The 21,940-nt window shown below is 41.2% G+C and overlaps 1 protein-coding gene across 2 annotated transcripts in view; it reads left to right on the top strand.

Annotated features, from left to right (window-relative positions):
* Positions 1 to 21,940, top strand: part of SORCS2 (sortilin related VPS10 domain containing receptor 2) — a 1,226,315-nt gene that overhangs the window by 1,073,695 nt on the left and 130,680 nt on the right. For both annotated transcript variants that reach the window (XM_073647901.1, XM_073647911.1), the window contains exon 9: positions 3,870 to 4,049. In XM_073647901.1, the coding sequence (XP_073504002.1) occupies positions 3,870 to 4,049 (180 nt within the window). The remainder of the gene's footprint in view (positions 1 to 3,869; positions 4,050 to 21,940) is intronic.

Here is a 21,940-nt window from a genome sequence, read left to right as displayed (position 1 = left end):
CAACTTGATTCATTAGAAGTTCGAGATACTTATCTCCTGTGACTGTTCCATCAAAAAATATTGGTCCTAAAACACCAAAACTTGAAATACTACCCCAAACATTGACACCAGGCTCATTTAGTTGTTGCTCTAATGTTAAATGCATGTTCTCATTATACCAGTAAATACAATTATGTCTGTTAATATGGCCGGAGAATTGGAAAGAAGCTTCATCACTCCACATAATGTTATCTAAAATCACTGGATTTTCTTCAATTTCGTAAAACATAATCTCACTAAATTGCAGCCGCCTGTCTGGATCATCCTCCAATAAACCATGAATTAGACGTGGACGATAAGCTTTCCACCCAATAGATTTCAGGATTCGCATGATAGAAGCTCGTGGAATTCCCAATTCCATAGAGGCTCTTCTGTGGACTTTTTTGGACTCTGAACAAATATTTCAGAAACAAGTTGTTTATTATCTTCTGTACAGACTGTTTTGGGTCGACCAGTTTTTGGAGCATTAAGGATTGAGCCAGTGGCATTGAATTTGTCACGAATGCGGTAAATGGTTTGTCTCTTTGGGGCTTGAGTACCAAATGTTTCAACCCAATTTGCTCTAACGGTTTCAGCATTTTGAGATTTCCAATACTCTGTTAAAATCTATTTTCTTTGATCTGTATTTAAATTATTTGCCATTATGTGTTATCTGAATTATCTGAAAAGAAAACTGATTTGGGGGAGATCTATCTGTGAAAACTAGATCTGTGAAACTGGCTCAGTTGTCCTTAGCAACCAATCAGATTCCACCTTTCATTTTCCAAAGAGTCTGTGAGGAATGAAAAGTGGAATTTGATTGGTTGCTAAGGGCAACTGAGCCAGTTTCACTTTACACCATGTTTGATAAATCTCCCCCTTCATAACCTGATTACACTTTCTGTCCACCTACTTTTGGACCACCCTGTATACTGTATGAGAATAGACTAACAAAGGAATCACACAATGGAAAAGCGCCAAACCAAACAGAAGGAGAGAAAACAACTTAAGTGCAAAATAAATAAGTATAAAAACGTATACTATTAAACCACTAAAATGCTACAAAAGTACCATAAGCAAGATATCGAAAGCATCAGCCCACAAAGAAAAGAATGAAATAGTAACCTGTTCCATAGCCATAAAAGATGTGTAAAGTAAGTATATACCAAATAGTAGGGTGTCTAAGGGGGAATGTTTCTCCTTGTGGAAAGTGTTAAGTTGGCGTAAGGAGACTTATAGGCCACGCTATGCTACTCTAGGAAGTTAAAGGGGATGTCCACTACTCGGACAACACCCTCTCAATCAGCATGTTTGCGCCAATAAAATAATGACACTTATACTCCCCTCCGTTGCCGGCGCCATTCCAGTGGTGTCCGCACTTGCGCTCCTGGAGCTTACATTACATTATGTCGCACTGGCCCTATGTCCAATCAGTGCTGGCTGCACTTTTCTCGTCTTCAGGCAAATTAAACATCAAGAGGAAGTGAGCACATAGCTGCAGCTCTGACTTCCTTGTGATTTCTGATTCTTCTGAACGTGAGAAGAGTGAACTCAGTGCTGATTGGGCGCAGGGCTTGTGTGACATAACAATATAACGCAAGCCCTGGTGTCAACACTGCTGGAACTACGTTGGCACCAGAGGTGAGTGTTATTTTACTGGTGCAAACATGCTGATTGAGTAAGGGTTGTCTGAGTAGTGGACAACCCCTTTAAATAGCCTCTACAGAGAAAAAGAGAACGGGAACTCTAGCGCCACCTATTGGATGTAGCAACCCTAAAATCCCATATTTGTTCATATAGGATGAACAGTTATATTTTTGACCAAGTCAATAGAATATACTTAAAGAATAATCATTGTTTTAATTTGTATTTCATAAATCAATAGTACAGATGAAATTAGGTAACTCTATAATATATCCTATCAGCGAAATCTGCTTCTTTCTCTTCCTGGACTGATGTTTCATTCTCAATTCATGGGTAAAATCTGTATTCAGTGAATACAGATTTTCTCATTACTGAGATAGGAGATGACAGTTGGTGCTTTTAAAATTCTATGTAGAGAGGAGGAGGGGCTAGATTAAACTCAAACATTCTGCTGCAAATTCTCCTGAAACCACAGTTACAGTTCTCCATAAAACTTTATAAGCACCAACTGTTATTTCCTATCTCAGTAATGAGAGTGTCTGTATTCACGGAAAACAGACTTTACCTGAGAATTGAGAGTAACTTCTGCACAGGGACCCCATCTAGTGCTCACATAGAGGGGTCAACACCGTTGAGCATGCTCCCTCCACCCCCCCACCCCCACCAACACCAGAGTAAACCTATCTCCACTGCATCAGAAAAGGCCTATGGATGTTCCAAATAAGTGAACAGGGTAGAACAGCAGGATTTAGCACTAGCAAAGGGTCCATATATTGTTCTTGCACAGGGCCTCTTCTGTCTATGTCCGCCAGTGCGACATGGTGCCAAATGAAGAAATGATAAGGAGTTGTAGGTAACTTCTTGCTCCCATGCTTCTTCCAACTACGGGACACATAGCACTGTGTAATATTCAGTTTCCCCTGTGGTGGCGCTGTAGGGAAATGTAACATTTTTATGATTTTCACAAAAATTTCAGCTGGAGGTCTTAGCAGGAGGGATATGTTGTGATCAGGTTATTGTCAAGGGGCTGATTTAATAAGTGGGGATTGCCCAAAGAGGAGAACCCCTATTGATCCCGGACATACCACTGACTAATTTTCCAGCTTTCCCATAGTTTTTCCTCCAGATGATTGGTTTACTTTTGATAAATCAGGCCAAGCGCCTACAAATCAACATCAGTATTTCCTCTATTATTGTATATTCTTTTTTTTTTCTCTATGAGGCCTTGTCTGCCAATAACCTATTCTCCATTAGCTAAAATCCACATCTGGTCTTCACAACACTCCCCCTTAAGAGAAAACACACACAGCGGTGCTGGAAGGCCACAAGTATAATGCGGCGGCCAACTCAGGGATATGTCAAACATTCCACCGAATGGTCTGAGTTCCTCTCTGGGTAACCATTAATCATTTCTAATGCCGCGTAGATCTGTTGTGATTGGTTATTGGTCTCCTTAATAATGCTGCCGAAGATTTTATTAGTTAATAATGGTAAAATATTGGCTGCTCGAGTATTCATATTTCATGAAAATTGCTATGCAAGCTGACCTAATTGGTTTCTGGAGGACACTGAATTAGGAAACCTTTTAACCATAGAAGCTATGCATGGTAAATTTTAATATTGCGCCGGGCTATTCAATTTATATGTCCGATTAATGAAGGGAAATCTAGGAAGGATACTACGTATATTTTGCGCATAATATTTCCATATATCTTATCGTTAATCATGTTATAAACTCTTTATTCCTTCTCTTGATTCATGTTTCATTATCCATTGATGTCTTGCAATTTCAGCAAAATGCCTAGAAGTTGAAAGTAAGTCTGTCAGCAGAAAATGACTGTTCAAACCAAGCACATGTGCTCGGAGCAAATAGTGCACCTTCCCACCTTCTTATTTTTCTTCTATCTCCACCCTTCTCTACCTGTCAATCAAGTAAAACGAGAGCCAAGATGGATGGAAAACCAGTAAGTAAACTTCTTGGCCGTGACCAGGGTGCACCGAGCACCTGTGCTTGGTTTGAACAGTCATTTTGTGCTGACAGTCTCTCTTTAATGTAGCTTCTCTGCAAAATGCACCAGGGATGGGCTCAACAAGAGACATAATGATATTTCCTGAATAGGTCGTATTATCATAAACTATTTGTCTCCAGAAATTAAAATAAATGTGCAAAATATTGATGGTCGCGTGTGGGTTTTTTTTCCTCCCAGGATTTACAAATTATCAGCACAGATGAAAATCAGGTGTTCATTGCTGTTCAAGAATGGTATCAAACAGACACTTACAACCTGTATCAGTCGGATCCACAAGGAGTTTATTACTCCATCGTCCTGGAGAACGTGAGAAGCACGAAGCAACCGGAGGAGAACGTCGTGGTCGACATTCTGGAGGTGAGAAGAAGTCACAACATAAAAGTAGAGGAACGTGATACTTTATCGATGCTGCGTTCATATGCACGTCCGTCTGGTTCTATGACACATCATCTAGATTGCTTACTCTTATTTCATTTGCCCTATTAAAAGGGTTGTCCACTTCATTTTTTTTATTTATTTTTTTTAAATTAGGCCCAGATTGGTAAAAAAAAAAGCTAAAAAAAATTAGAAATCCCAACTGGAAGATAAAGGAAGGAGACCGGCAGTACTAAAGAGGAGGTGGGGGGATTGGTAGTGGAGTTTACATTTTATTTTTTATTTTTAGACCACACTGGAACTGGTTTATAAAAAAGATGGAGGTGGACATTCTGCTTTGAGGACTTCTCCTGGTTGGTCTTACCCTTGTACCTCCTCCTGAATGGAATCCCGCCTGGTGAGGCCATCACATCCAGACAGATATTGAATGGAGAGGTTTCCATGCATGTATGTGACTCACTCCAGTCTTGGTCTGGCATGGACAACCACCTTTCCATTCATTCTCTACCTGGATGCAGTGGCCACCTCAGCAGGCTGGAGATCGGTGTAGGTGGCTAAGAACCTATGCTTGTATTGAAGCTCTAGTTAAGAAAAATCTGCCTAGAAATTTCAATCAATTTCTTATCCACTCATTCCTTAACCAGTTTCCAACCAGTGCCCTACACAAAATGTGCATCATAGTCAGCTCCTGCTCCTGCTTTAACGCCTGGGATTTTTACCCCCGTTCCTGGAAATTTAGCCCCTTAATGATGAGACCAAATTTTTGAAATCTGACCAGTGTCACTTTATGTGGTAATAACTCTTGAACGCTTCAACATACCCCGGTGACTTTAAAATTGTTATTTTGTTGAAACATTATATTTTATGATAATGGTAAATTTAGGTTGATGTGTTTTGTGTTTCTTTGCAATTTTTTTTTAAATTTCCCGTCAAATTTCTGATATTTTTAGAATTTTCAAACTTTGAATGATTATCCCTTTAATCCAGATATTCACACCACACAAAAACATTAATAAATAACATCTCCCTCATGTCTGCCTTACATCAGCACCATTTGTAAAATGTTATTTTATTTTTTTTAGCATTTTAGAAGGTTTAAAAACGTAGCAGTAATTTTTTCTTTTTTTCAATTAAATTTACTACATTTATTTTTTTAGGGACCTATTCAGTTTTGAAGTGACTTTGAGGGGCTATTTATTGCAAAAAAAAACAAAAGTGATATAATTTTATAAACAGCACCCCTCAACATATTCAAAATTACTGTCAGGTAGTTTATTAATCCTTCAGGCGCTTTGCAGAAATGAATGGAAAGTGGCAGCACAGGAATAAAGAAAAATGTTTTTACCACCTAAATGTTCTTTACTTCTGAACAGGCCGCTATTGCCGGCAAACTTTAAGGCTGTTATTTGGCCGTGAATTGCCATAGCAAACATCAGGACCACATGATCATAATCTCAGGGTGCCGATGGGGTTAAAGAGGAAGACACCACACTCTGTTAACCATTTAGATGCTGCAGTCACTATTGACTAGGGTTAGGGTTGTGCTAGGCTTAGGGTTGTGCTAGGGTTAGGGTTGGGCTAGGGCTAGGGTTAGGGTTGTGCTAGGGTTAGGGTTAAGGTTGTGTTAGGGTTAGGGTTGGGCTAGGGTTAGTGTTGGGCTAGGGTTAGGGTTGGTCTAGGGTTAGGGTTGTGCTATGGCTAGGGTTAGGGTTGTGCTATGGCTAGGGTTAGGGTTGGCCTAGGGTTAGGGTTGGGCTAGGGTTAGGGTTGTGCTAGGGTTAGGGTTAAGGTTGTGTTAGGGTTAGGGTTGATCTAGGGTTAGGGTTGGCCTAGGGTTAGGGTTGGGCTAGGGCTAGGGTTAGGCTTGTGCTAGGGTTAGGGTTAAGGTTGTGTTAGGGTTAGGGTTGGTCTAGGGTTAGGGTTGTGCTATGGCTAGGGTTAGGGTTGTGCTATGGCTAGGGTTAGGGTTGGCCTAAAGTCACTTCAAATGTGATGTGGTCCCTAAAAAAAATGGTTTTGTAAATTTTGTTGGAAAAATGAGAAATCGCTAAAAACCCTTATAACAAAACAAAAAAAAAGTTGTTCCAAAATTGTGCTGATATAAAGTAGACATGTGGGAAATGTTATTTATTAACTATTTTGTGTGACTTATCTCTCTGTTTTACGGGCATAAAAATTCAAATTTTAAAAATGTTTGTCAAATTTCCGATTTATTTTCACAAATAAGCACAAGTGATATCAAAGAAATTTTACCACTAACAAGAAGTACAATATGTCATGAAAAACAGTCTCAGAATCAGGGGGATCCGTTGAAATGTTCCAGAATTATTACCTCATAAAGTGAAAGTGGTCAGAATTGTAAAAATTGACCTGGTCAAGATACGGGTCCCTCCTCCTGCAGTGGCAGGTAAGGGGATAAAATATGGCTAGTGTAGTAACCACTAGTTGATATGGTCTTGGCACAACTCTATCCTTTTAATAGTGGTTGTATCTTAGAGAAGCTTCGTCCCATTCAAGTGATCAGATCCCAGTTCAGACCCTAAAATCAAACCAAAATTATTTGGATTTAAAAGAAAAGAATTTATTACCTCTCCACGCTCTCATGGTTTTGGGAGAAGCCTAGCATGTACATAGATCCAACATCACAACATGGTATGCGATGCTAAAGCCAATATCCTAATTCCATGCACCTTTATCTGTCCAGACCCAATGGTCACTGTGCAGAACCTCTGGTTGGCTTGTGAAACCTTGACCTATAGGATCTATTATTAGAAGTGAAATAGCCCTTTAACCTATGGCTATGCACACATTGAGGCATTCAAAAATGTTGATAACCTCTTCAGGAAATGTTCTTTCTTTTGGGAGTTTTTGGATGTGTTTTTCATTTCCTTGAGCGGTTTTGAAGAGTTTTTGAAAGATTTTGAAAGAGTGTTTTTCCTGCCTCCTAATTGGACAGTGCCAGGTTTGGAGAAGATTCCATCAGGAGCACTTTTGTCACGGGAATACCACGACAGAGAGTGCTTTCCTCTATTTCAGGGGTCAGAAGATTGCAGTGTTTGGCTACACGCACACCTGCACTGGTTGGATGTACTTTGCTTTCCAGTTAGCTATTCAGATTTCCCTTCTTCATTGGCTGCAAGTGATAAACTCTCCTGCTTGTCTCCTAAAGCTTTCTGTCCTGAGATATCTCAGCTGTTCTGATTTCTCCACTCCCTTCTGGTATAAGTACTCACATCTTAGCTTGGGTACTTGCCAGTGATAGCTTGCTATACCTTGGAATTGGTTTGGAGCTGTGAGCCATGGAAGGAGAAGTCGTTTAGGTGTCATCTCTGGAGATTGCTTTTTGGAAGTTTGTCTGATGTCTTCCTTTTCCTTATCTCCCATTATGTTTGTCTCTCCCATCCTTTACCTTTATACACTATTCCATAATGTGGGTGCTCCTTGAGTGATTTCTGTTTTCTTTTAACCTTGTCTGTTTCCCTTTGTGTCTGTATTATAGAGCAGGACTAGCGTTCCTGCTGCCCCACGCACTAGCCCGGGCCGTGCTTAGGGCAAGACAGGGATAGGAACGCGATCACCGCATATGGTGAAAGAACCCCTCTAGGGATGTCAGGGAGCAAGGCAAGTTTCAGGGGTGTCCCTCTAATCTTTCACTAGTGACAGTGCTCCCCTTCCCATCTGTCTTGTCGTGCGTCATCTGGCTCCTTGATCGAGCCTGACAACTTTATTTTTTTCCCTCGAGGCGTTTTTAAAAAACTTATAGCTGAAAAAAAACGCTCAAAAGACTGAAAATATGAACAGGAAAGTGGTTTCTCATAGAAATTAATAGGAAAAGTCTTTTAAGTGTTTTTTGAAACTATATTTTTCAGATGGTTATTTAAAGCAGACTTGTTCCAAAAAAATCTGTGTGCACAGTGACATACCCTTATCAGATTATTCTTATTTTAATAGTTCCAACCAAACCGGCGGGATCATGCATTACCATGGAAGTTTATTGTTCCATATTGTCCAGTTATGGTTCTGGGAATGACTTATAATATACAGTAATTCATTATAACATCATTGTGTTTGTGAACTCTGCTTCAGATGGTGGAAAAATATAAGGCAAATAGGTCTCTTTGTCTATAGAAAGGGATTAAACAGCTGTTTGGCCATTTGCAGAAATTCTCTCAGCTTGGATTACTGCTTTGCCAAACGACTATATAAAATAACTCTGCAGTAAAAAAAAGATTATAATGTGCATCTGTGCATGGAAGTCCTCCTACAATACAAGTGCATATTGATCTTGCAGCATGTGATCTTGGTTATGAGAAGTGCTTGTAGTAAAATTAATGATCCGATATGCAAAGTAAAACAGCAAATCTGCAAAGGGCCACCACCGAGATAGAGATAATAAACTCCGAACTCGTTTACATCAGTCACCAGCTCAATGACGGCATAAAGAATCACAGACTATTCAAGGCCAGATCATTGTACGGTATAAAGTTCCCGATTCGTACCCAGGATGCCCCTGTCGCTTTGCACAAGGCAGTAATTCAGTCTTACCGACTAAGCACAAAAATGTCATTCATAAAATTACCACTTAGGTCCACAACCGTATTGTGGCTTTGTGCAGCCTCCATGCTGTACAGAATCAAAATACTGAATCCATAGAAGTCTATGGGGCTGTGATTCTCATTGCCCTCCCTTCCCCATCACCGAAGTATGTTGCATGGTGTATAGAGGTTGAAGGTCTCCCATGTCTGAATACTGGTGGCTGGGCTTCATAGGAGATCTATAATTTTCCAATATGATGCAGTATTACAGTCAGTGTCGGACTGGAGTGCCAAAGGGCCCACCAGTAACCAACTCCAGGACCCCACTTTTCAGATACATGCAAATGTGACATTATCCTCAATCACAAATGTATATAGCAATGAACTGGGTAGATTGGTAAATGAAAAAGATGCTGCCTTTATCTGTACATAGTGAATCAAGTATATGGTGCCAAGTGCTGCTCATATAAGTGGATGGTGGCCCACCGGATGATTCTCCTGTTCTCCTGTGGGCCAGTCCAAGCCTGATTACAGTATAAACAGTGCATTGTATGAGCAATCAAGTGACACTGGGTTTAAATCACCTAGAGAGACTAAAGAAGAACTGAAAAAAGAAAAACATTTAAATTATTTTTTCTATAAAAATAAATATAAAAGTTCATATCTCCCCCCTCCTTTAACCAGAAGTTAATTACATATAAAAAATAGAGAAATGAAACATATTTAGCATTGCCGCATGCTTGACTGTCCGAACTAATAAAATATCAGTGACATTAATCTCATGGTGAGTGCCAAAATATAAAATAAAATTGAAATGCTAGAATTGCTTTGTTTTGGTCACTTAGCTTCTTAAAAAAAAAAGAATAAAAAGACATCAAAAAGGTGGACCTCAAAATGGTAATGATAAAAAGTACAGATCGTAGCAAAAAAAAAAACAAGTCCTGATACAAATCTATCATGGGGAAATTTAGAAGTTATAGCTCTTAGTTTGGAAAGAGAGGAGGAAAAATCAGAATTGAAAAGAGATCTACTGGGACTCTTATGGCTCAAGGACAAGGTAGGTAGATAGATAGATATCAGATACATAATAGATAGATAGATAGATAGATAGATATTAGATAGATAGATAGATATTAGATAGATGATAGATAGATAGATATTAGATAGATAGATAGATATTAGATAGATAGTTAGATATTAGATAGATGATAGATAGATAGATATTAGATAGATAGATATTAGATAGATGATAGATAGATATTAGATAGATGATAGATAGGTAGATATTAGATAGATGATAGATAGATATAGATAGATAGATAGATAGATAGATAGATATTAGATAGATGATAGATAGGTAGATATTAGATAGATAGATAGATAGATAGATATTAGATAGATAGATAGATAGATAGATAGATAGATATGAACCGGGGAATAAATACTGCGGTCACAGCGGACCGGGCCCAGCGGGTGAGGAGCCCACCGACGCCAGCAAATACTTCAGCTGGATGTGTTTTCAGAGGCCAGCAGCAGCTGACGTCGACAGCAGCAGAACGGGGGACATATCAGGATGGGGCACGAGATGAAGGACATATATACCAGGATGGGGATATATATATCAGAATGGGGCCCAGGATAAGGAACATACACCAGGAAGGGGGATATACAGTGGGAAAAATAAGTATTTCATACACTGCCAATTTTGCAAGTTTTTCCACCTACAAAGAATGGAGAGGTCTGTAATTTTTATCGTAGGTACACTTCAAATGTGAGAGACACAATCTAAAAAAAATCCTGAAAATCACATTGTATGATTTTTACATAATTACTTTGCATTTTATTGCATGAAATAAGTATTTGATCACCTACCAAGCAGCAAGAATTCTGTCTCTCACAAACCTGTTAGTTTTTCTTTAAGAAGTCCTCCTACTCTGCACTCATTACCTGTATTAATTGCACCTGTTTGAACTCGTTACCTGTATAAAAGACACCTGTCCACACACTCAATCAATCACACTCGAACCTATCCACCATGGCCAAGACCAAAAAGTTGTCTAAGGACACCAGGACAAAATTGTAGACCTGCACAAGGCTGGGATGGGCTACAGTACAATAGGCAAGCAGCTTGGTGAGAAGGCAACAACTGTTGGCGCAATTATTTGAAAATGGAAGAAACACAAGATGACTGTCAATCTTCCTCGGTCTGGGGCTCCATGCAAGATCTCACCTCGTGGGGTAAGGATTATTCTGAGAAAGCCCAGGAATCAGCCCAGAACTACACAGGAGGACCTGGTCAATGACCTGAAGGGAGCTGGTACCACAGTCTCAAACATTACCGTTACACACTACGCCATCATGGATTAAAATCCTGAAGGGCACGCAGGGTCTCCTTTCTCACGCCACCACACATCCAGACCTGTTTGAAGTTCGCCAATGACCATCTGGATGATCCAGAGGAGGTATGGGAAAAGGTCATGTGGTTAGATGAGACCAAAATAGAACTTTTTGGTATCCACTCTACTTGCTATGTTTGGAGGAAGAAGAAGGATGAGTACAACCCCAAGAACACCATACCAACCATGAAGAATGGTGGAGGAACATTATACTTTGGGAGTGCTTTTCTCCAAAGAGTGCAGGATGACTATACAATATTGAAGGGAGGATGGATGGGGTCATGTATTGCAAGATTTTGGCCAACAACCTCCTTCCCTCAGTAAGAGCATGACTGGGTCTTCCAGCATGACAATGACCCGAAGCACACAGCCAGGGCAACTGAGGAGTGGCTTCATAAGAAGCATTTCACGGTCCTGGAGTGGCCTAGCCAGTCTCCAGACCTGAACCCAATAGAAAATCTTTTGGAGGGAGCTGAAACTCTAAGGCTATGTGCCTTAGAAAAAAAAATCCTGAGCATTTCTGCATCGCCCTGGCAGAAAAAACGCATGTGGATTGTACATGCGGATTGTACATGCGTTTTTCATGCCAGGGACATGCGGATGTGAAGCGTTCTTCACATGCATTTCCGCATGCGGGTTGACAAGCGCTTTCCAAGCGATTTTAGCATCACTTGGAAAGTGCTTGTCAACTTGGTCACACTATATAAATCCATGCAAACAGCACGGATTTATATACTGTGACCTTAAAGAATGTTTAAAAATAAAAAAATAAATCTATACTTACCTTCCGATGGCCCCCGGAGTCTTGCTTCGCTCCGTCCTCCCTTGCCAGCAGCTCGCGGTACACCACACTGAAGGACCTGCCGTCACATGACTATGACGTCAGCGCAGGTCCTTCAGTCCACCGTGATCTGCCGGCAAGGAAGGACAAGCGCAGCGGGGGCCATCAGAAGGCAAATATAATATTTATTTTTTATTTTATTCTTTTTTTTACAGGTTCTATGGTACCCGGGTCCGGAGGAGTCTCCTGTCCTCCACACCCGGGTACCATCCGCACATTGAAACACTTGGATTCCACATCTACAGATGCAGTGATGCGGAATCCAAATGATTCAATGCAAGTCAATGGCGGCGAAAACGCCGTGCTTCCGCAAAATAATTGGTAGTGCTGCGTTTTTTTCTGCAATGATAATCTGCAGTGGAAATTTCCGCAGCATGTGCACAGCACATGCAGATTATCATTGTGGACCATTGCAGACCTTCTACCAAGCGTTTTTTAAGCGTTTCTGCAGCATTTTTGCCGCTGCGGAAACACTTAAAAAACGCATAGTGGGCACACAGACTAAATGTTGCCCAGCGACAGCCCCAAAACCCGAAAGATCTGGAGAAGATCTGTATGGAGGAGTGGGCCAAAATCCCTGCTGCAGTGTGTGCAAACTTGGTCAAAAACTACAGATAATGTCTAACCTCTGTAATTGCAAACAAAGGTTTCTGTACCAAATATTAAGTTCTGTTTTTCTATTGTATCAAATACTTATTTCATGCAATTAAATGCAAATTAACAGTAATCAATGTTACAGCTTTGGCCGCCTGTTTTATTTTCATTGCAATACTTTCCATTACTTAGTACCATTATTTGTCTCCAGTGACCTTTCCTGACGCCCCTCTAATAATGTAAAACTACTCATTTAGATATATGTATCAAAGATCTTTCTATTTGGCTTGTGATCCCCCTACACTTTGCCTTTGATACTTTTTCCATTTGGAGATGATACATTTCCACAGAGCGAGGCTGTAATTCACAGCAGACCCAGGCCATGTATTCTGTTATACTGTATTTCTTGCTTGCAGAGAATATTTTGGCCAAATTGTCAGCGCCCTCAATTTTGCAGAGCGCAGATGTTGGTAATATACATCAAGGCTAATTGCTTAATATGATGATGGTAATTGACTGCTAATTTCAGCCTGTCATATGAGGAAGTGTTATAAAGCAGGGCTTTTTAGAGAAAACTATGGCTAATGTATGAGGCTGGATTATTGCAATTAGTGCCTGAAAAATAAAGACGGAAGAGAAAATGCTGCGCTGTAATCGTTATAAATGGGAAGGAGACGCTCCACCCAAGCAAACATTATATCGGTGATATCACCATTCTGCTCAGTTACTGCCTCTCCTAGGGTCTAGGCTATATCCAGCAGCGCCATTGTAGAAATTGGGAGGTGGCTGTATGACACCTAGTGGATGGGGGTAGATAAACATGGAGTAATGCTTTAATAGTACATATAGGATTAAAAGGGGTTAATCGGCCATCACAGGTTAATTGTGAGCAATTCAAGAGTTGGGAGAGGGAACTGCTCAACATATCTCCACCCCAGGGTGTGGTTCACTTTGTAAAACGAGACCCTGTTGTCTCACACATGTCTATGTGTATGGAGGTGTGCAGATCAGTCCACGTGTCCTCAGAATGTGTGCAAATGAGTTGTGTACTGTCTTCCAGCATCTCTTTAACCAGAGCTTACAATCAAAGAGAGTACCAGTGCTATGGAAGACTTCCTGCCTGGTGCCGGTTCCCAAGACTACCTTCCCGGCTTCCCCGGGGGACTATAGACCGGTGGCCTTAACATCGCATGCGATGAAGTCCTTGGAGAGAATAGTACTTGCTCACTTGTGTCCGAGGGTGATGGCGCATACTGATGCTCTTCAGTTTGCGTACCGGCAGGGACTGGGGGTGGACGATGCTTTGTTCTTTGATTTCTCTAGTGCGTTCAACACATTACAGCCACTCTTACTGCGTGGAAAGTTGATTAAAATTGCGGTGGATGAGGGACTTGTGAATTGGATAATTGACTACCTGTCGGATAGGCCACAGTTTGTTAGGTGGGGGACGGCTACATCAGGTAGTGTACTGAGCAGTGTCGGAGCCCCGCAGGGAACAGTGCTGTCGCCATTCCTCTTTACATTGTACACAGCTGACTTTCAGTATAAATCAGACCGTTGTCACCTCCAGAAGTACTCGGATGACTCTGTGATAGTTGGCGGTATTGGGAAGGACCAGGATGAAGAGGAATATAGAAGGGTGGTTGCGGACTTTGTAGTATGGTGCCAGGCTAACCATCTAGAACTAAATGTTAAGAAAACCAGGGAGTTGGTGATGAGCTATGGAAGGTGCAAGAAGGTATGCTTACCTGTTACCATTGACGGTCAGGATGTGGAGATGGTGGACAGTTTCAAATATTTGGGGGTTTACCTGGATAGCAAGCTAGACTGGAAGTGCCACATGGAGAAGGTCTACAAGAAGGGGATGAGTAGATTGTACTTCCTAAGGAAGTTAAGGTCTTTTAATGTGTGTGGCAAAATGCTTGAGGTGTTCTACCAATCCATTGTGGCTAGTGCCACCTTTGCGGCAATAATTTGCTGGGGTAACAGTGTGCGTGTTGCTGACGCCAACAAGCTCAACAAACTTATAAAGAAGGCTAGCGCGACGGTGGGCCTACAGCTTGGGACTTTTCAAGAGGTGGTAGAGGATAGGATTAAGAAGAAGTGCAGAGCTATAATGGGCAACAACACACACCCGCTTTATGAACTGTTTGCGAAACAGAAGAGCACATTCAGCAATCGCCTAATACAACTAAGGTGTAAAAAGGAAAAATACAGGAGATCGTTTGTTCCAACAGCTATGGGGGTGTTTAACAAATGTCTGAAAAGCAATGTCTAAAGCATTCCAAATGTTATGTTATCATATGTGTCATGTTCGAGATCTGTGTTCTGCTGCTGTGATACCGCAATTTCCTCCGGGATAAATAAAGTATATCTTATCTTATCTTATCTTATCTTATCTTATCTCCTGGATTGAGTGCCTTTGCTAAAAAACTAAGAAGCTAGACTCTAAGGCAGGTGGGCTAACCAGCACTATTGTATGGACTTTTTACTTTATGTTTCACTTTGTGCCAGACAAAAGCTGTATTTAAGTTTTCCTGTGATGTGGTTTATCGCTCCCAAGTGAGTAGCATTCTTACAAAATACGTATATATCATATATATATATATATATGTATATATATATATACTGTATATATGAACGTATATGAAGTGTGAAATGAAACTCATCCAATAGGAGTCACTTCCTGAGCATTATTTTGACGGTTTTTGTAGCGTTTTTTTCTGTATTTTTGTGTCATCTTTTTTTATCAGCTTTCTCTAGACTATTTTTTTAACTCCATTCAACAATAAAGAAACCACTAGCTTTTTTTCATGCAACTATATTAGTAAAACACACAAAAATATGCCTGAATGTCTTTTGATCCTTCCCATTGACATCTCTTAAAAAGTACAGAGCGTCTTCAGATCGAAAAACGGATGAAGAATGATCGAGTCACCTCTTTTAACCAATCGATGTCTTTGAAACCCCATAGCGTTGAAAAGACGCTTAAAAGACTGAGCATAGGAACAGTAAGTTGTTTTTATACAGAAATTCATATGTTCATTCTTTTGAGTGCTTTTGCGCTTTTTCATGTGGTTTTCAGAGCAGAATCTGCCTGAGAAAGACATCGCTTGCATATACCCTGATGTTAAAAATTGAAATAATGATGAAAATTCGTCAGTTTTTTGCATATGACAAAAATCACTGACTTCTGAATGAGCCCTAATAGTCTGGCCTCGAGCCCGCATACATGATTCAACATTTAGTTGCAGATTTCTAGACTGGCAACTGCAGTAGATGCAACTACGTTCCCTAAATTAGTGCTGATAGAGGAAGTGTTATTTGGACACCTTCGGGCACATTCAGATATCTGTGCAAATCAGTCCAACATCGGACTGCAATGCACGGACTAGCAGTGGACACAATTTGCTTTGACATCTGAATGCGCCCTTATAGCGATGCTATTTAGGAATTACAGGACTTGATTATTTGACCTCGTTCTTTACAAAAAGGCCTGCCATATGTCCCCAGCTGGGAGCTGGATTGATTCCTGTCCTGTGAGATTTAGTCTAGGGCTACTTGGCGACATTTATTTGTTACCGCAGTTTACAGCCGCTGAGTCACACAGAAAGCAGCACAAGAGTTGGAATGATCAGCGGTGACGTCACCTCTCTTGCTGCCCTCTGTGACCCGACAGCTGTGAACTGCGGTAACTTTACTGATGTCACCGCTCGTCACAGCCGCCGGGTTTTCGTGGAGCACAGAGTGAGAACCGGCAGTGGCTGCTGCTATAGTCTATGGAGCTTCCTTCTCTGAACGAGGCTCCATACACTGAATGAAGAAGACTGGGATCGTTGTGGGTCCTCCCTGTGGATTAAGGCGGACCGACATGGATTTTTCTTTTTTAATAAATGGGTGAAAGAGGGAAATCATCTGGGAGTGATTTTTACAAAAAAAGGATTTGTGTGTGTGTGTTTATCTTTTTAGTACGGCATTAGTAATGGGGGTAATGCTGATGAAGCAAGGGTGAAACGTACGTCGGGGTACTAGGACCACATCTCATACCAGTCTATTGTACATGTAAGTTATTCTTACTTTTCAGCTATCTCTTTGCATACAAGTCTCCCTACATCATCTGCTAGACACGCCAGAAACTTGCACTATGTAGCAAATATATTGAGCCATTAGGACTTTGTTTAGAGGAATGTTACATTTATAGCTCAAACAAATACTTAAACTGTCTATGATTTAACTCTAGAGATATTTGATTTAATTATGTAAATGTACTATGTGGTCCTCCGTTGTGTTACACTACTGCACTGTTATTGTTTTTACATTTCAAGAAAGTGATACATTTTTAGAGACTATAGACACCCATTGGTTCTTTTGGTGGTATTTACAGTTTAGGTGTATCTCCAGAGATTATGATTTTGATGAGTTATGCTCTTTATGTTAGTAATGGGGATGTCTGACAGACACCTCTCCATTAGTGACCACAGGGCTTGATGTCAGCTAGCTGCTGACATCAACCCCACAATCCCATTACCCCGATTGCCCCCAGGGCAATTGGGAAGAGTCGAGGCTAAATGCCAGGATTGGTGCATCTAATGGATGTGCCATTTCTGGGGTGGCTGAAGTCTGGTCTTATTAGGCAGGGAAGGGCAAGATAACCATGGATCTTCCCAGCATATTAATAAAAGCCCGCAGCTGTCTGCTTTCCCTTAGCTGATTATGAAAAATAGGGAGAATCCTATGCCATTTTTTTAAATTATTTATTTAATTATTAGCTAAATAACTGTGCAGTAATCTGCACATGCAAAGCAGTAATTATGTCTCACGGACATCTTTCTATCTGTTCTCTATCTTTGCACATCTAACACCTAAACATCTATCATTTCTCTTCTGCATTCTATTCCATTACATGTCGCACTGATGATACATACAGACAGCACACAGATGACAAACGGATTGTACACACGGACATGGATAGCACTAGTACTGGTTTTTCCAGTACCGGAAATATCAGGTCGTATGAAGGGTGCCTAAGAAGGACTTTCCAAATGGACGAAATCCAATGTTGTCCTTGGCGTCAGACATATCCGTGGAGCTACAACTCGTCCATGTGCAAGGGCTCTACTGGTTGCCCAAATAATTTGGCTGAAACCTCGAGTTACTGGATTAGTTCACTCATACCAGTCTATCTTCACCGTGTGACTCATAGGTAGCTATCAAGATTTCTTCTCACTTTTTTCAATCAAGCAGCTTCGGGAGACAGTTATATAAATACGACTTACGTGAATGCCAAGTCATTTCATGGTTCGTTGTGCGCCTGGTAGACCATATTATGTATCGGAATGTAAATTTCGATTTCAGCTTTATAACAAACAATGTTTGGAGGAAAAGTGCTGAAAGAGGTTCCTGGTGTTGAGAGGTGTCATATTAGACCAATGTGGTCATTTCTCTGCTGAATATTCATTGTTTCCAACCGAGCTGAACATTTTTAGTGTTTATTTTGCCTGCACACAATGGGCGCGGTATCTGTCCATAATCATACAATGCAATTACAGGACTATTAGAAAATTGTAGTGGTCAGGTTCTTTTAGGTCTTTGAGAAATTTGTGGGCTTAGTAATTGTGGACAAATGGTGTGAAGTGTAACTATTGTAATAATCTATGTTTTTACATAAATCTGTAGTGAATGTATTAGAGCAGACCCTTTCTGTAAATTACCCTTTCCTTGTCGGATTTCCATGTGTAAATGCACATAATTTTCCTCAGTGAACCAAAAATAATAATAATAATCTTTTTATTTATATAGCGCCAACATATTCCGCAGCGCTTTACAATTCAGACAATTTACCGACATTATGGGCACTGTCCCCATTGGGGCTCACAATCTACATTCCCTATCAGTATGTCTTTTGGAGTGTGGGAGGAAACCGGAGAACCCGGAGGAAACCCACGCAAACACGGGGAGAACATACAAACTCCTTCTGTCTAGCGGAGAACAGAAAAGAGAAAACAGTGAGAAGGGGAGAGGAGGGAATGGAGCTGCAGTATGTCTCCTTCTGGTTAAGTTCCCACAATGAATTTTTAGTGACTTTTTGATGCTGGTATTTTTGCTGCTAAAAAAAACGCAGCGTCTTACAGTTTCAGCAAAGTCGATTGGATTTATAGGAATCTCATCCCCTCTTTTTTTATACTGACCTGCGGTGTATTTTTGAAATTCGCAACATGTCAATTTCTCTTGAGGTTACGCTGAGTGTTAAGTGTGGATTTTCCTTGTAGAATTGCATTAGATGCAGAAAATTCGCAGGTAAAAAAACACATATAATCCGCACATGACTGTATCAATAAAGTTTCGTCCAGGCCAAATAACAGAATCAAAAACAAAACAGCTTTATATAAAACATCAGAAAAAACCTGGAAGGGACAAATAGTGCAATAAGGTCTTATCTGGGTAGATGGTTTGGAAAAGAATATGCATTATCGTGCTCACCTGATTGGGTTGTGTGCACACAACCACTGAAGGAGACCCACGAGGATGGAATAAAAGGCGCTGGAAACAATATGGGTTAAACTACTCTAAAGTCGAATGATGATGAAAAGATAGTCAATTTATGCGGTTTATTTGTCAATGCGTTTCGAAGTTCAAAACTTCATCAGGTGCCGTGGTTTTGTCTCCTGATGAAGAAGTTTGAAACTTCAAAACACCTCGACCAATAAACCGCAGAAATTGATTCCTGTCTTTTCATCCTCATTCGACGGCAGCACAGTTTTACCCATAGTGTTTCCAGTGCCTTTGATATAAAATATAACATACCAACAAGAGACAAATGTAGAAAATCTGAAACAACAAAAACTCAGCAAATACCTCATCTTATGAGCGTACACTTAGGATGCGTATATACAAGGCTTCATGCTGTGTGAGGGGAGACAGAGCAACAAGTAAAAACATCTCATTAGCTGTGACACATAATGTGACCGCGAACACGCTAGAGATGCAGCCACATAATAAAAGACCAACAGGGGACCAGAGACCCATCAGTGGATGAGTGGCAAAAGTTATAGAGATGAAAAGAACCTTTAAAACTGTAATTATAGTGTGTTCATGGTACTAAAGTCCCTTAACTCCACCATAATTTCATGACTGCAAGTAATCCATCTGCTCCCCCTCCCCCCATTGCACTAGGAATTGGGCACCACCTTGGACTTCACACCTGAGTGCATCCTTGTATGTGGTTACTACCGACTTGGTAAGAAGAGAAGAGGAAGCAACCAAATATCCTTCTTAGAATATTTTATGTACTGTACTTATGGTCACCCAAATCACTCTTTGGGGTCAATTTAGTAAGTTCATGACATTTTAGCATTATTGCTGCAAATTGTAAGTTACCTTATGTGTTGGTGGTTAAAGCTTAAAGTGAATCTGTCAGCAGATTTCACAATACCAATTACGTGCATTATTAAATAGATCTCTTAAACCTGATGAGACTGCTGTATTTACATTGAGAATCTGTGGCACCCCAGGTCTGGTCGCCACAGTGGCAGCAATGTCATGTCTGAGAGCAGGTGGGAGGTTCCCTGGTTGGGGACAATTAGCATGCAGCACCTCCTGCCTCAGTCCAGGGAGGGGAGAAACCTGCCCTTTATAAACTGGATCTGGGGCGGGGTTAGAGAGAGAAGTTAGAGACAAGTTCCAGAGAAGTTACAGATAGGGACAGGTCAGCAGCAGGCTGAGGAGTCCCTGTAGGCAGAGGAGGAACACGAGGCCAGGAGGGGAGCTAGCAGAGCTCATCCTGGCTAGAGACTTACAGAGCCGGACACTGGAGTCCGAGGCTGTGAGGGTTATAAGCCCAGCAGCAGAAAACCACCACGCAGGGGACTTCAAGTCCTCTGGCCCAAGGAAGCCCAGAGGCTCAGCCACATGAGAGGGACCACTACTGCCCTGGAGGGGTGAGAGGTACGGAAGGCCCGAGTCACCAGTCATACTGGTGAGATCAACACGGTACACTCAGAGACGTGGGCTACCACTACACTACAGCGGGATAGCCAAGAAAGAGTGAAGTCAGCACGGTAGGCCTACAAACTCCCCCTGACCAGCGAGATTTCACAGTTGCTCTCAGACTGACCAGGCCTCCTTTGTTAGCCGGTATTCCGGACGGGTCCCTTAATACCACCAACAGTAAAGACCCTGAATTGCATGACAGACTCTGTGTGGTTACTGCTGCTCCCGCGCACCATCACCACCAACATCCCTAGTTACTGCCCTGAGGCTATACTCCTCCCGTGGGGAGTTATACTATCCTCTGCTGCACCCACAACACCAGCCTCAGCGGTCTGCCCTGCAGCGGCGGTTCACTCTGACATTCAGCTTATAGACTGCCATTTGGTTTGACCACCCTAAGCACGGACCGGATCGCCGCCACGAGGACTACAACCCCCATCATCCACAAAAGGTCCAGTTCCAGGTATCCCCACACACACACGGCCCAGGGGGCGCGTCACATCCATGTCAGAATGGTTGTACAATCCTGATATTAAAATGAGAATTTTGTGTGTCCACCTACAAAAAAAAAACAAGTGTATTCAATCTCCACCCACCAATCCTGACTGACAGCAGCAGCTTGTACTGAGCAGAGTGAGATCTCAGCAGGAAGGAGTGACACTGAGGAACTGTAAATCAGTCCAGGTGAGCAGAGATTGAACTTTTAGTTTTTAAAAGGGATTGTACAGAGTTTCTGACATAGATTTTTCCAGTATATACCCCAGTTTCATCAGGTAAAAAAGATCTATTTCTTAATGTATGACATTTTTAAAGTCTTGTAACATATCAGCTTTAAAGCACCACTCTAGCACTTTTTTTATTGCAGCAATGGAGTGGTGATACTAATCTAAGTTCTCAGTCCCTTGCCTTATACTCACCAGTGACTGTCTTCAGCTGTTCGCAGCGCTGCTCCGGTCGGTCTCCAGTAGTTTATGGCTCGTTGGATCGCTCCAGTGTTTGCTGGTCGATCCGGAGGTCACAAACTATGAGAGCCAGAATGAGGGTCTCATAAAATTACACTGAGAGCTTGTGACCGTTACCTCTGACTTCGGTCAGTCAGACGTTGTGGTTGCAAGATGGCGGCACGGGACCAGAGCGGCGCCGGGAAGAGATGAAGACGGCGGCTGGTAAGTATAAAACTAGGGTCAGGGAACTGCAAGTAATCATAAAATAGAGAGCTACTATTATTATAGTAAAATAAGTAAAACCGTATCAGACTCCATAATGTAAACCATAAAAAAAATATTTTTCAGAATATACAAAAAAAAAAGAAAATAATTTCAAAGTGGAAAACAATCAATTTCTAGCATATAACCAGCCATGTATAATAGTAATTACATTCCATGCCGCTCTGACTAATTAGACCTAGAACATCAATAAAAACCCAGCTGCCCCTAGATCACACCTCAGCTCATAAAAATAATTGAAATCCACGTGTAAAATAATGACAGCTATGATATGTTCATTTTATGTGTCACC

Source organism: Phyllobates terribilis, unplaced genomic scaffold (genome assembly GCF_046119375.1).
Source record: "Phyllobates terribilis strain yellow unplaced genomic scaffold, ASM4611937v1 Scaffold_1__5_contigs__length_1240528914, whole genome shotgun sequence".
Taxonomy (NCBI): domain Eukaryota; kingdom Metazoa; phylum Chordata; class Amphibia; order Anura; family Dendrobatidae; genus Phyllobates; species Phyllobates terribilis.
This window is presented reverse-complemented; position numbering and strand designations above follow the sequence as displayed.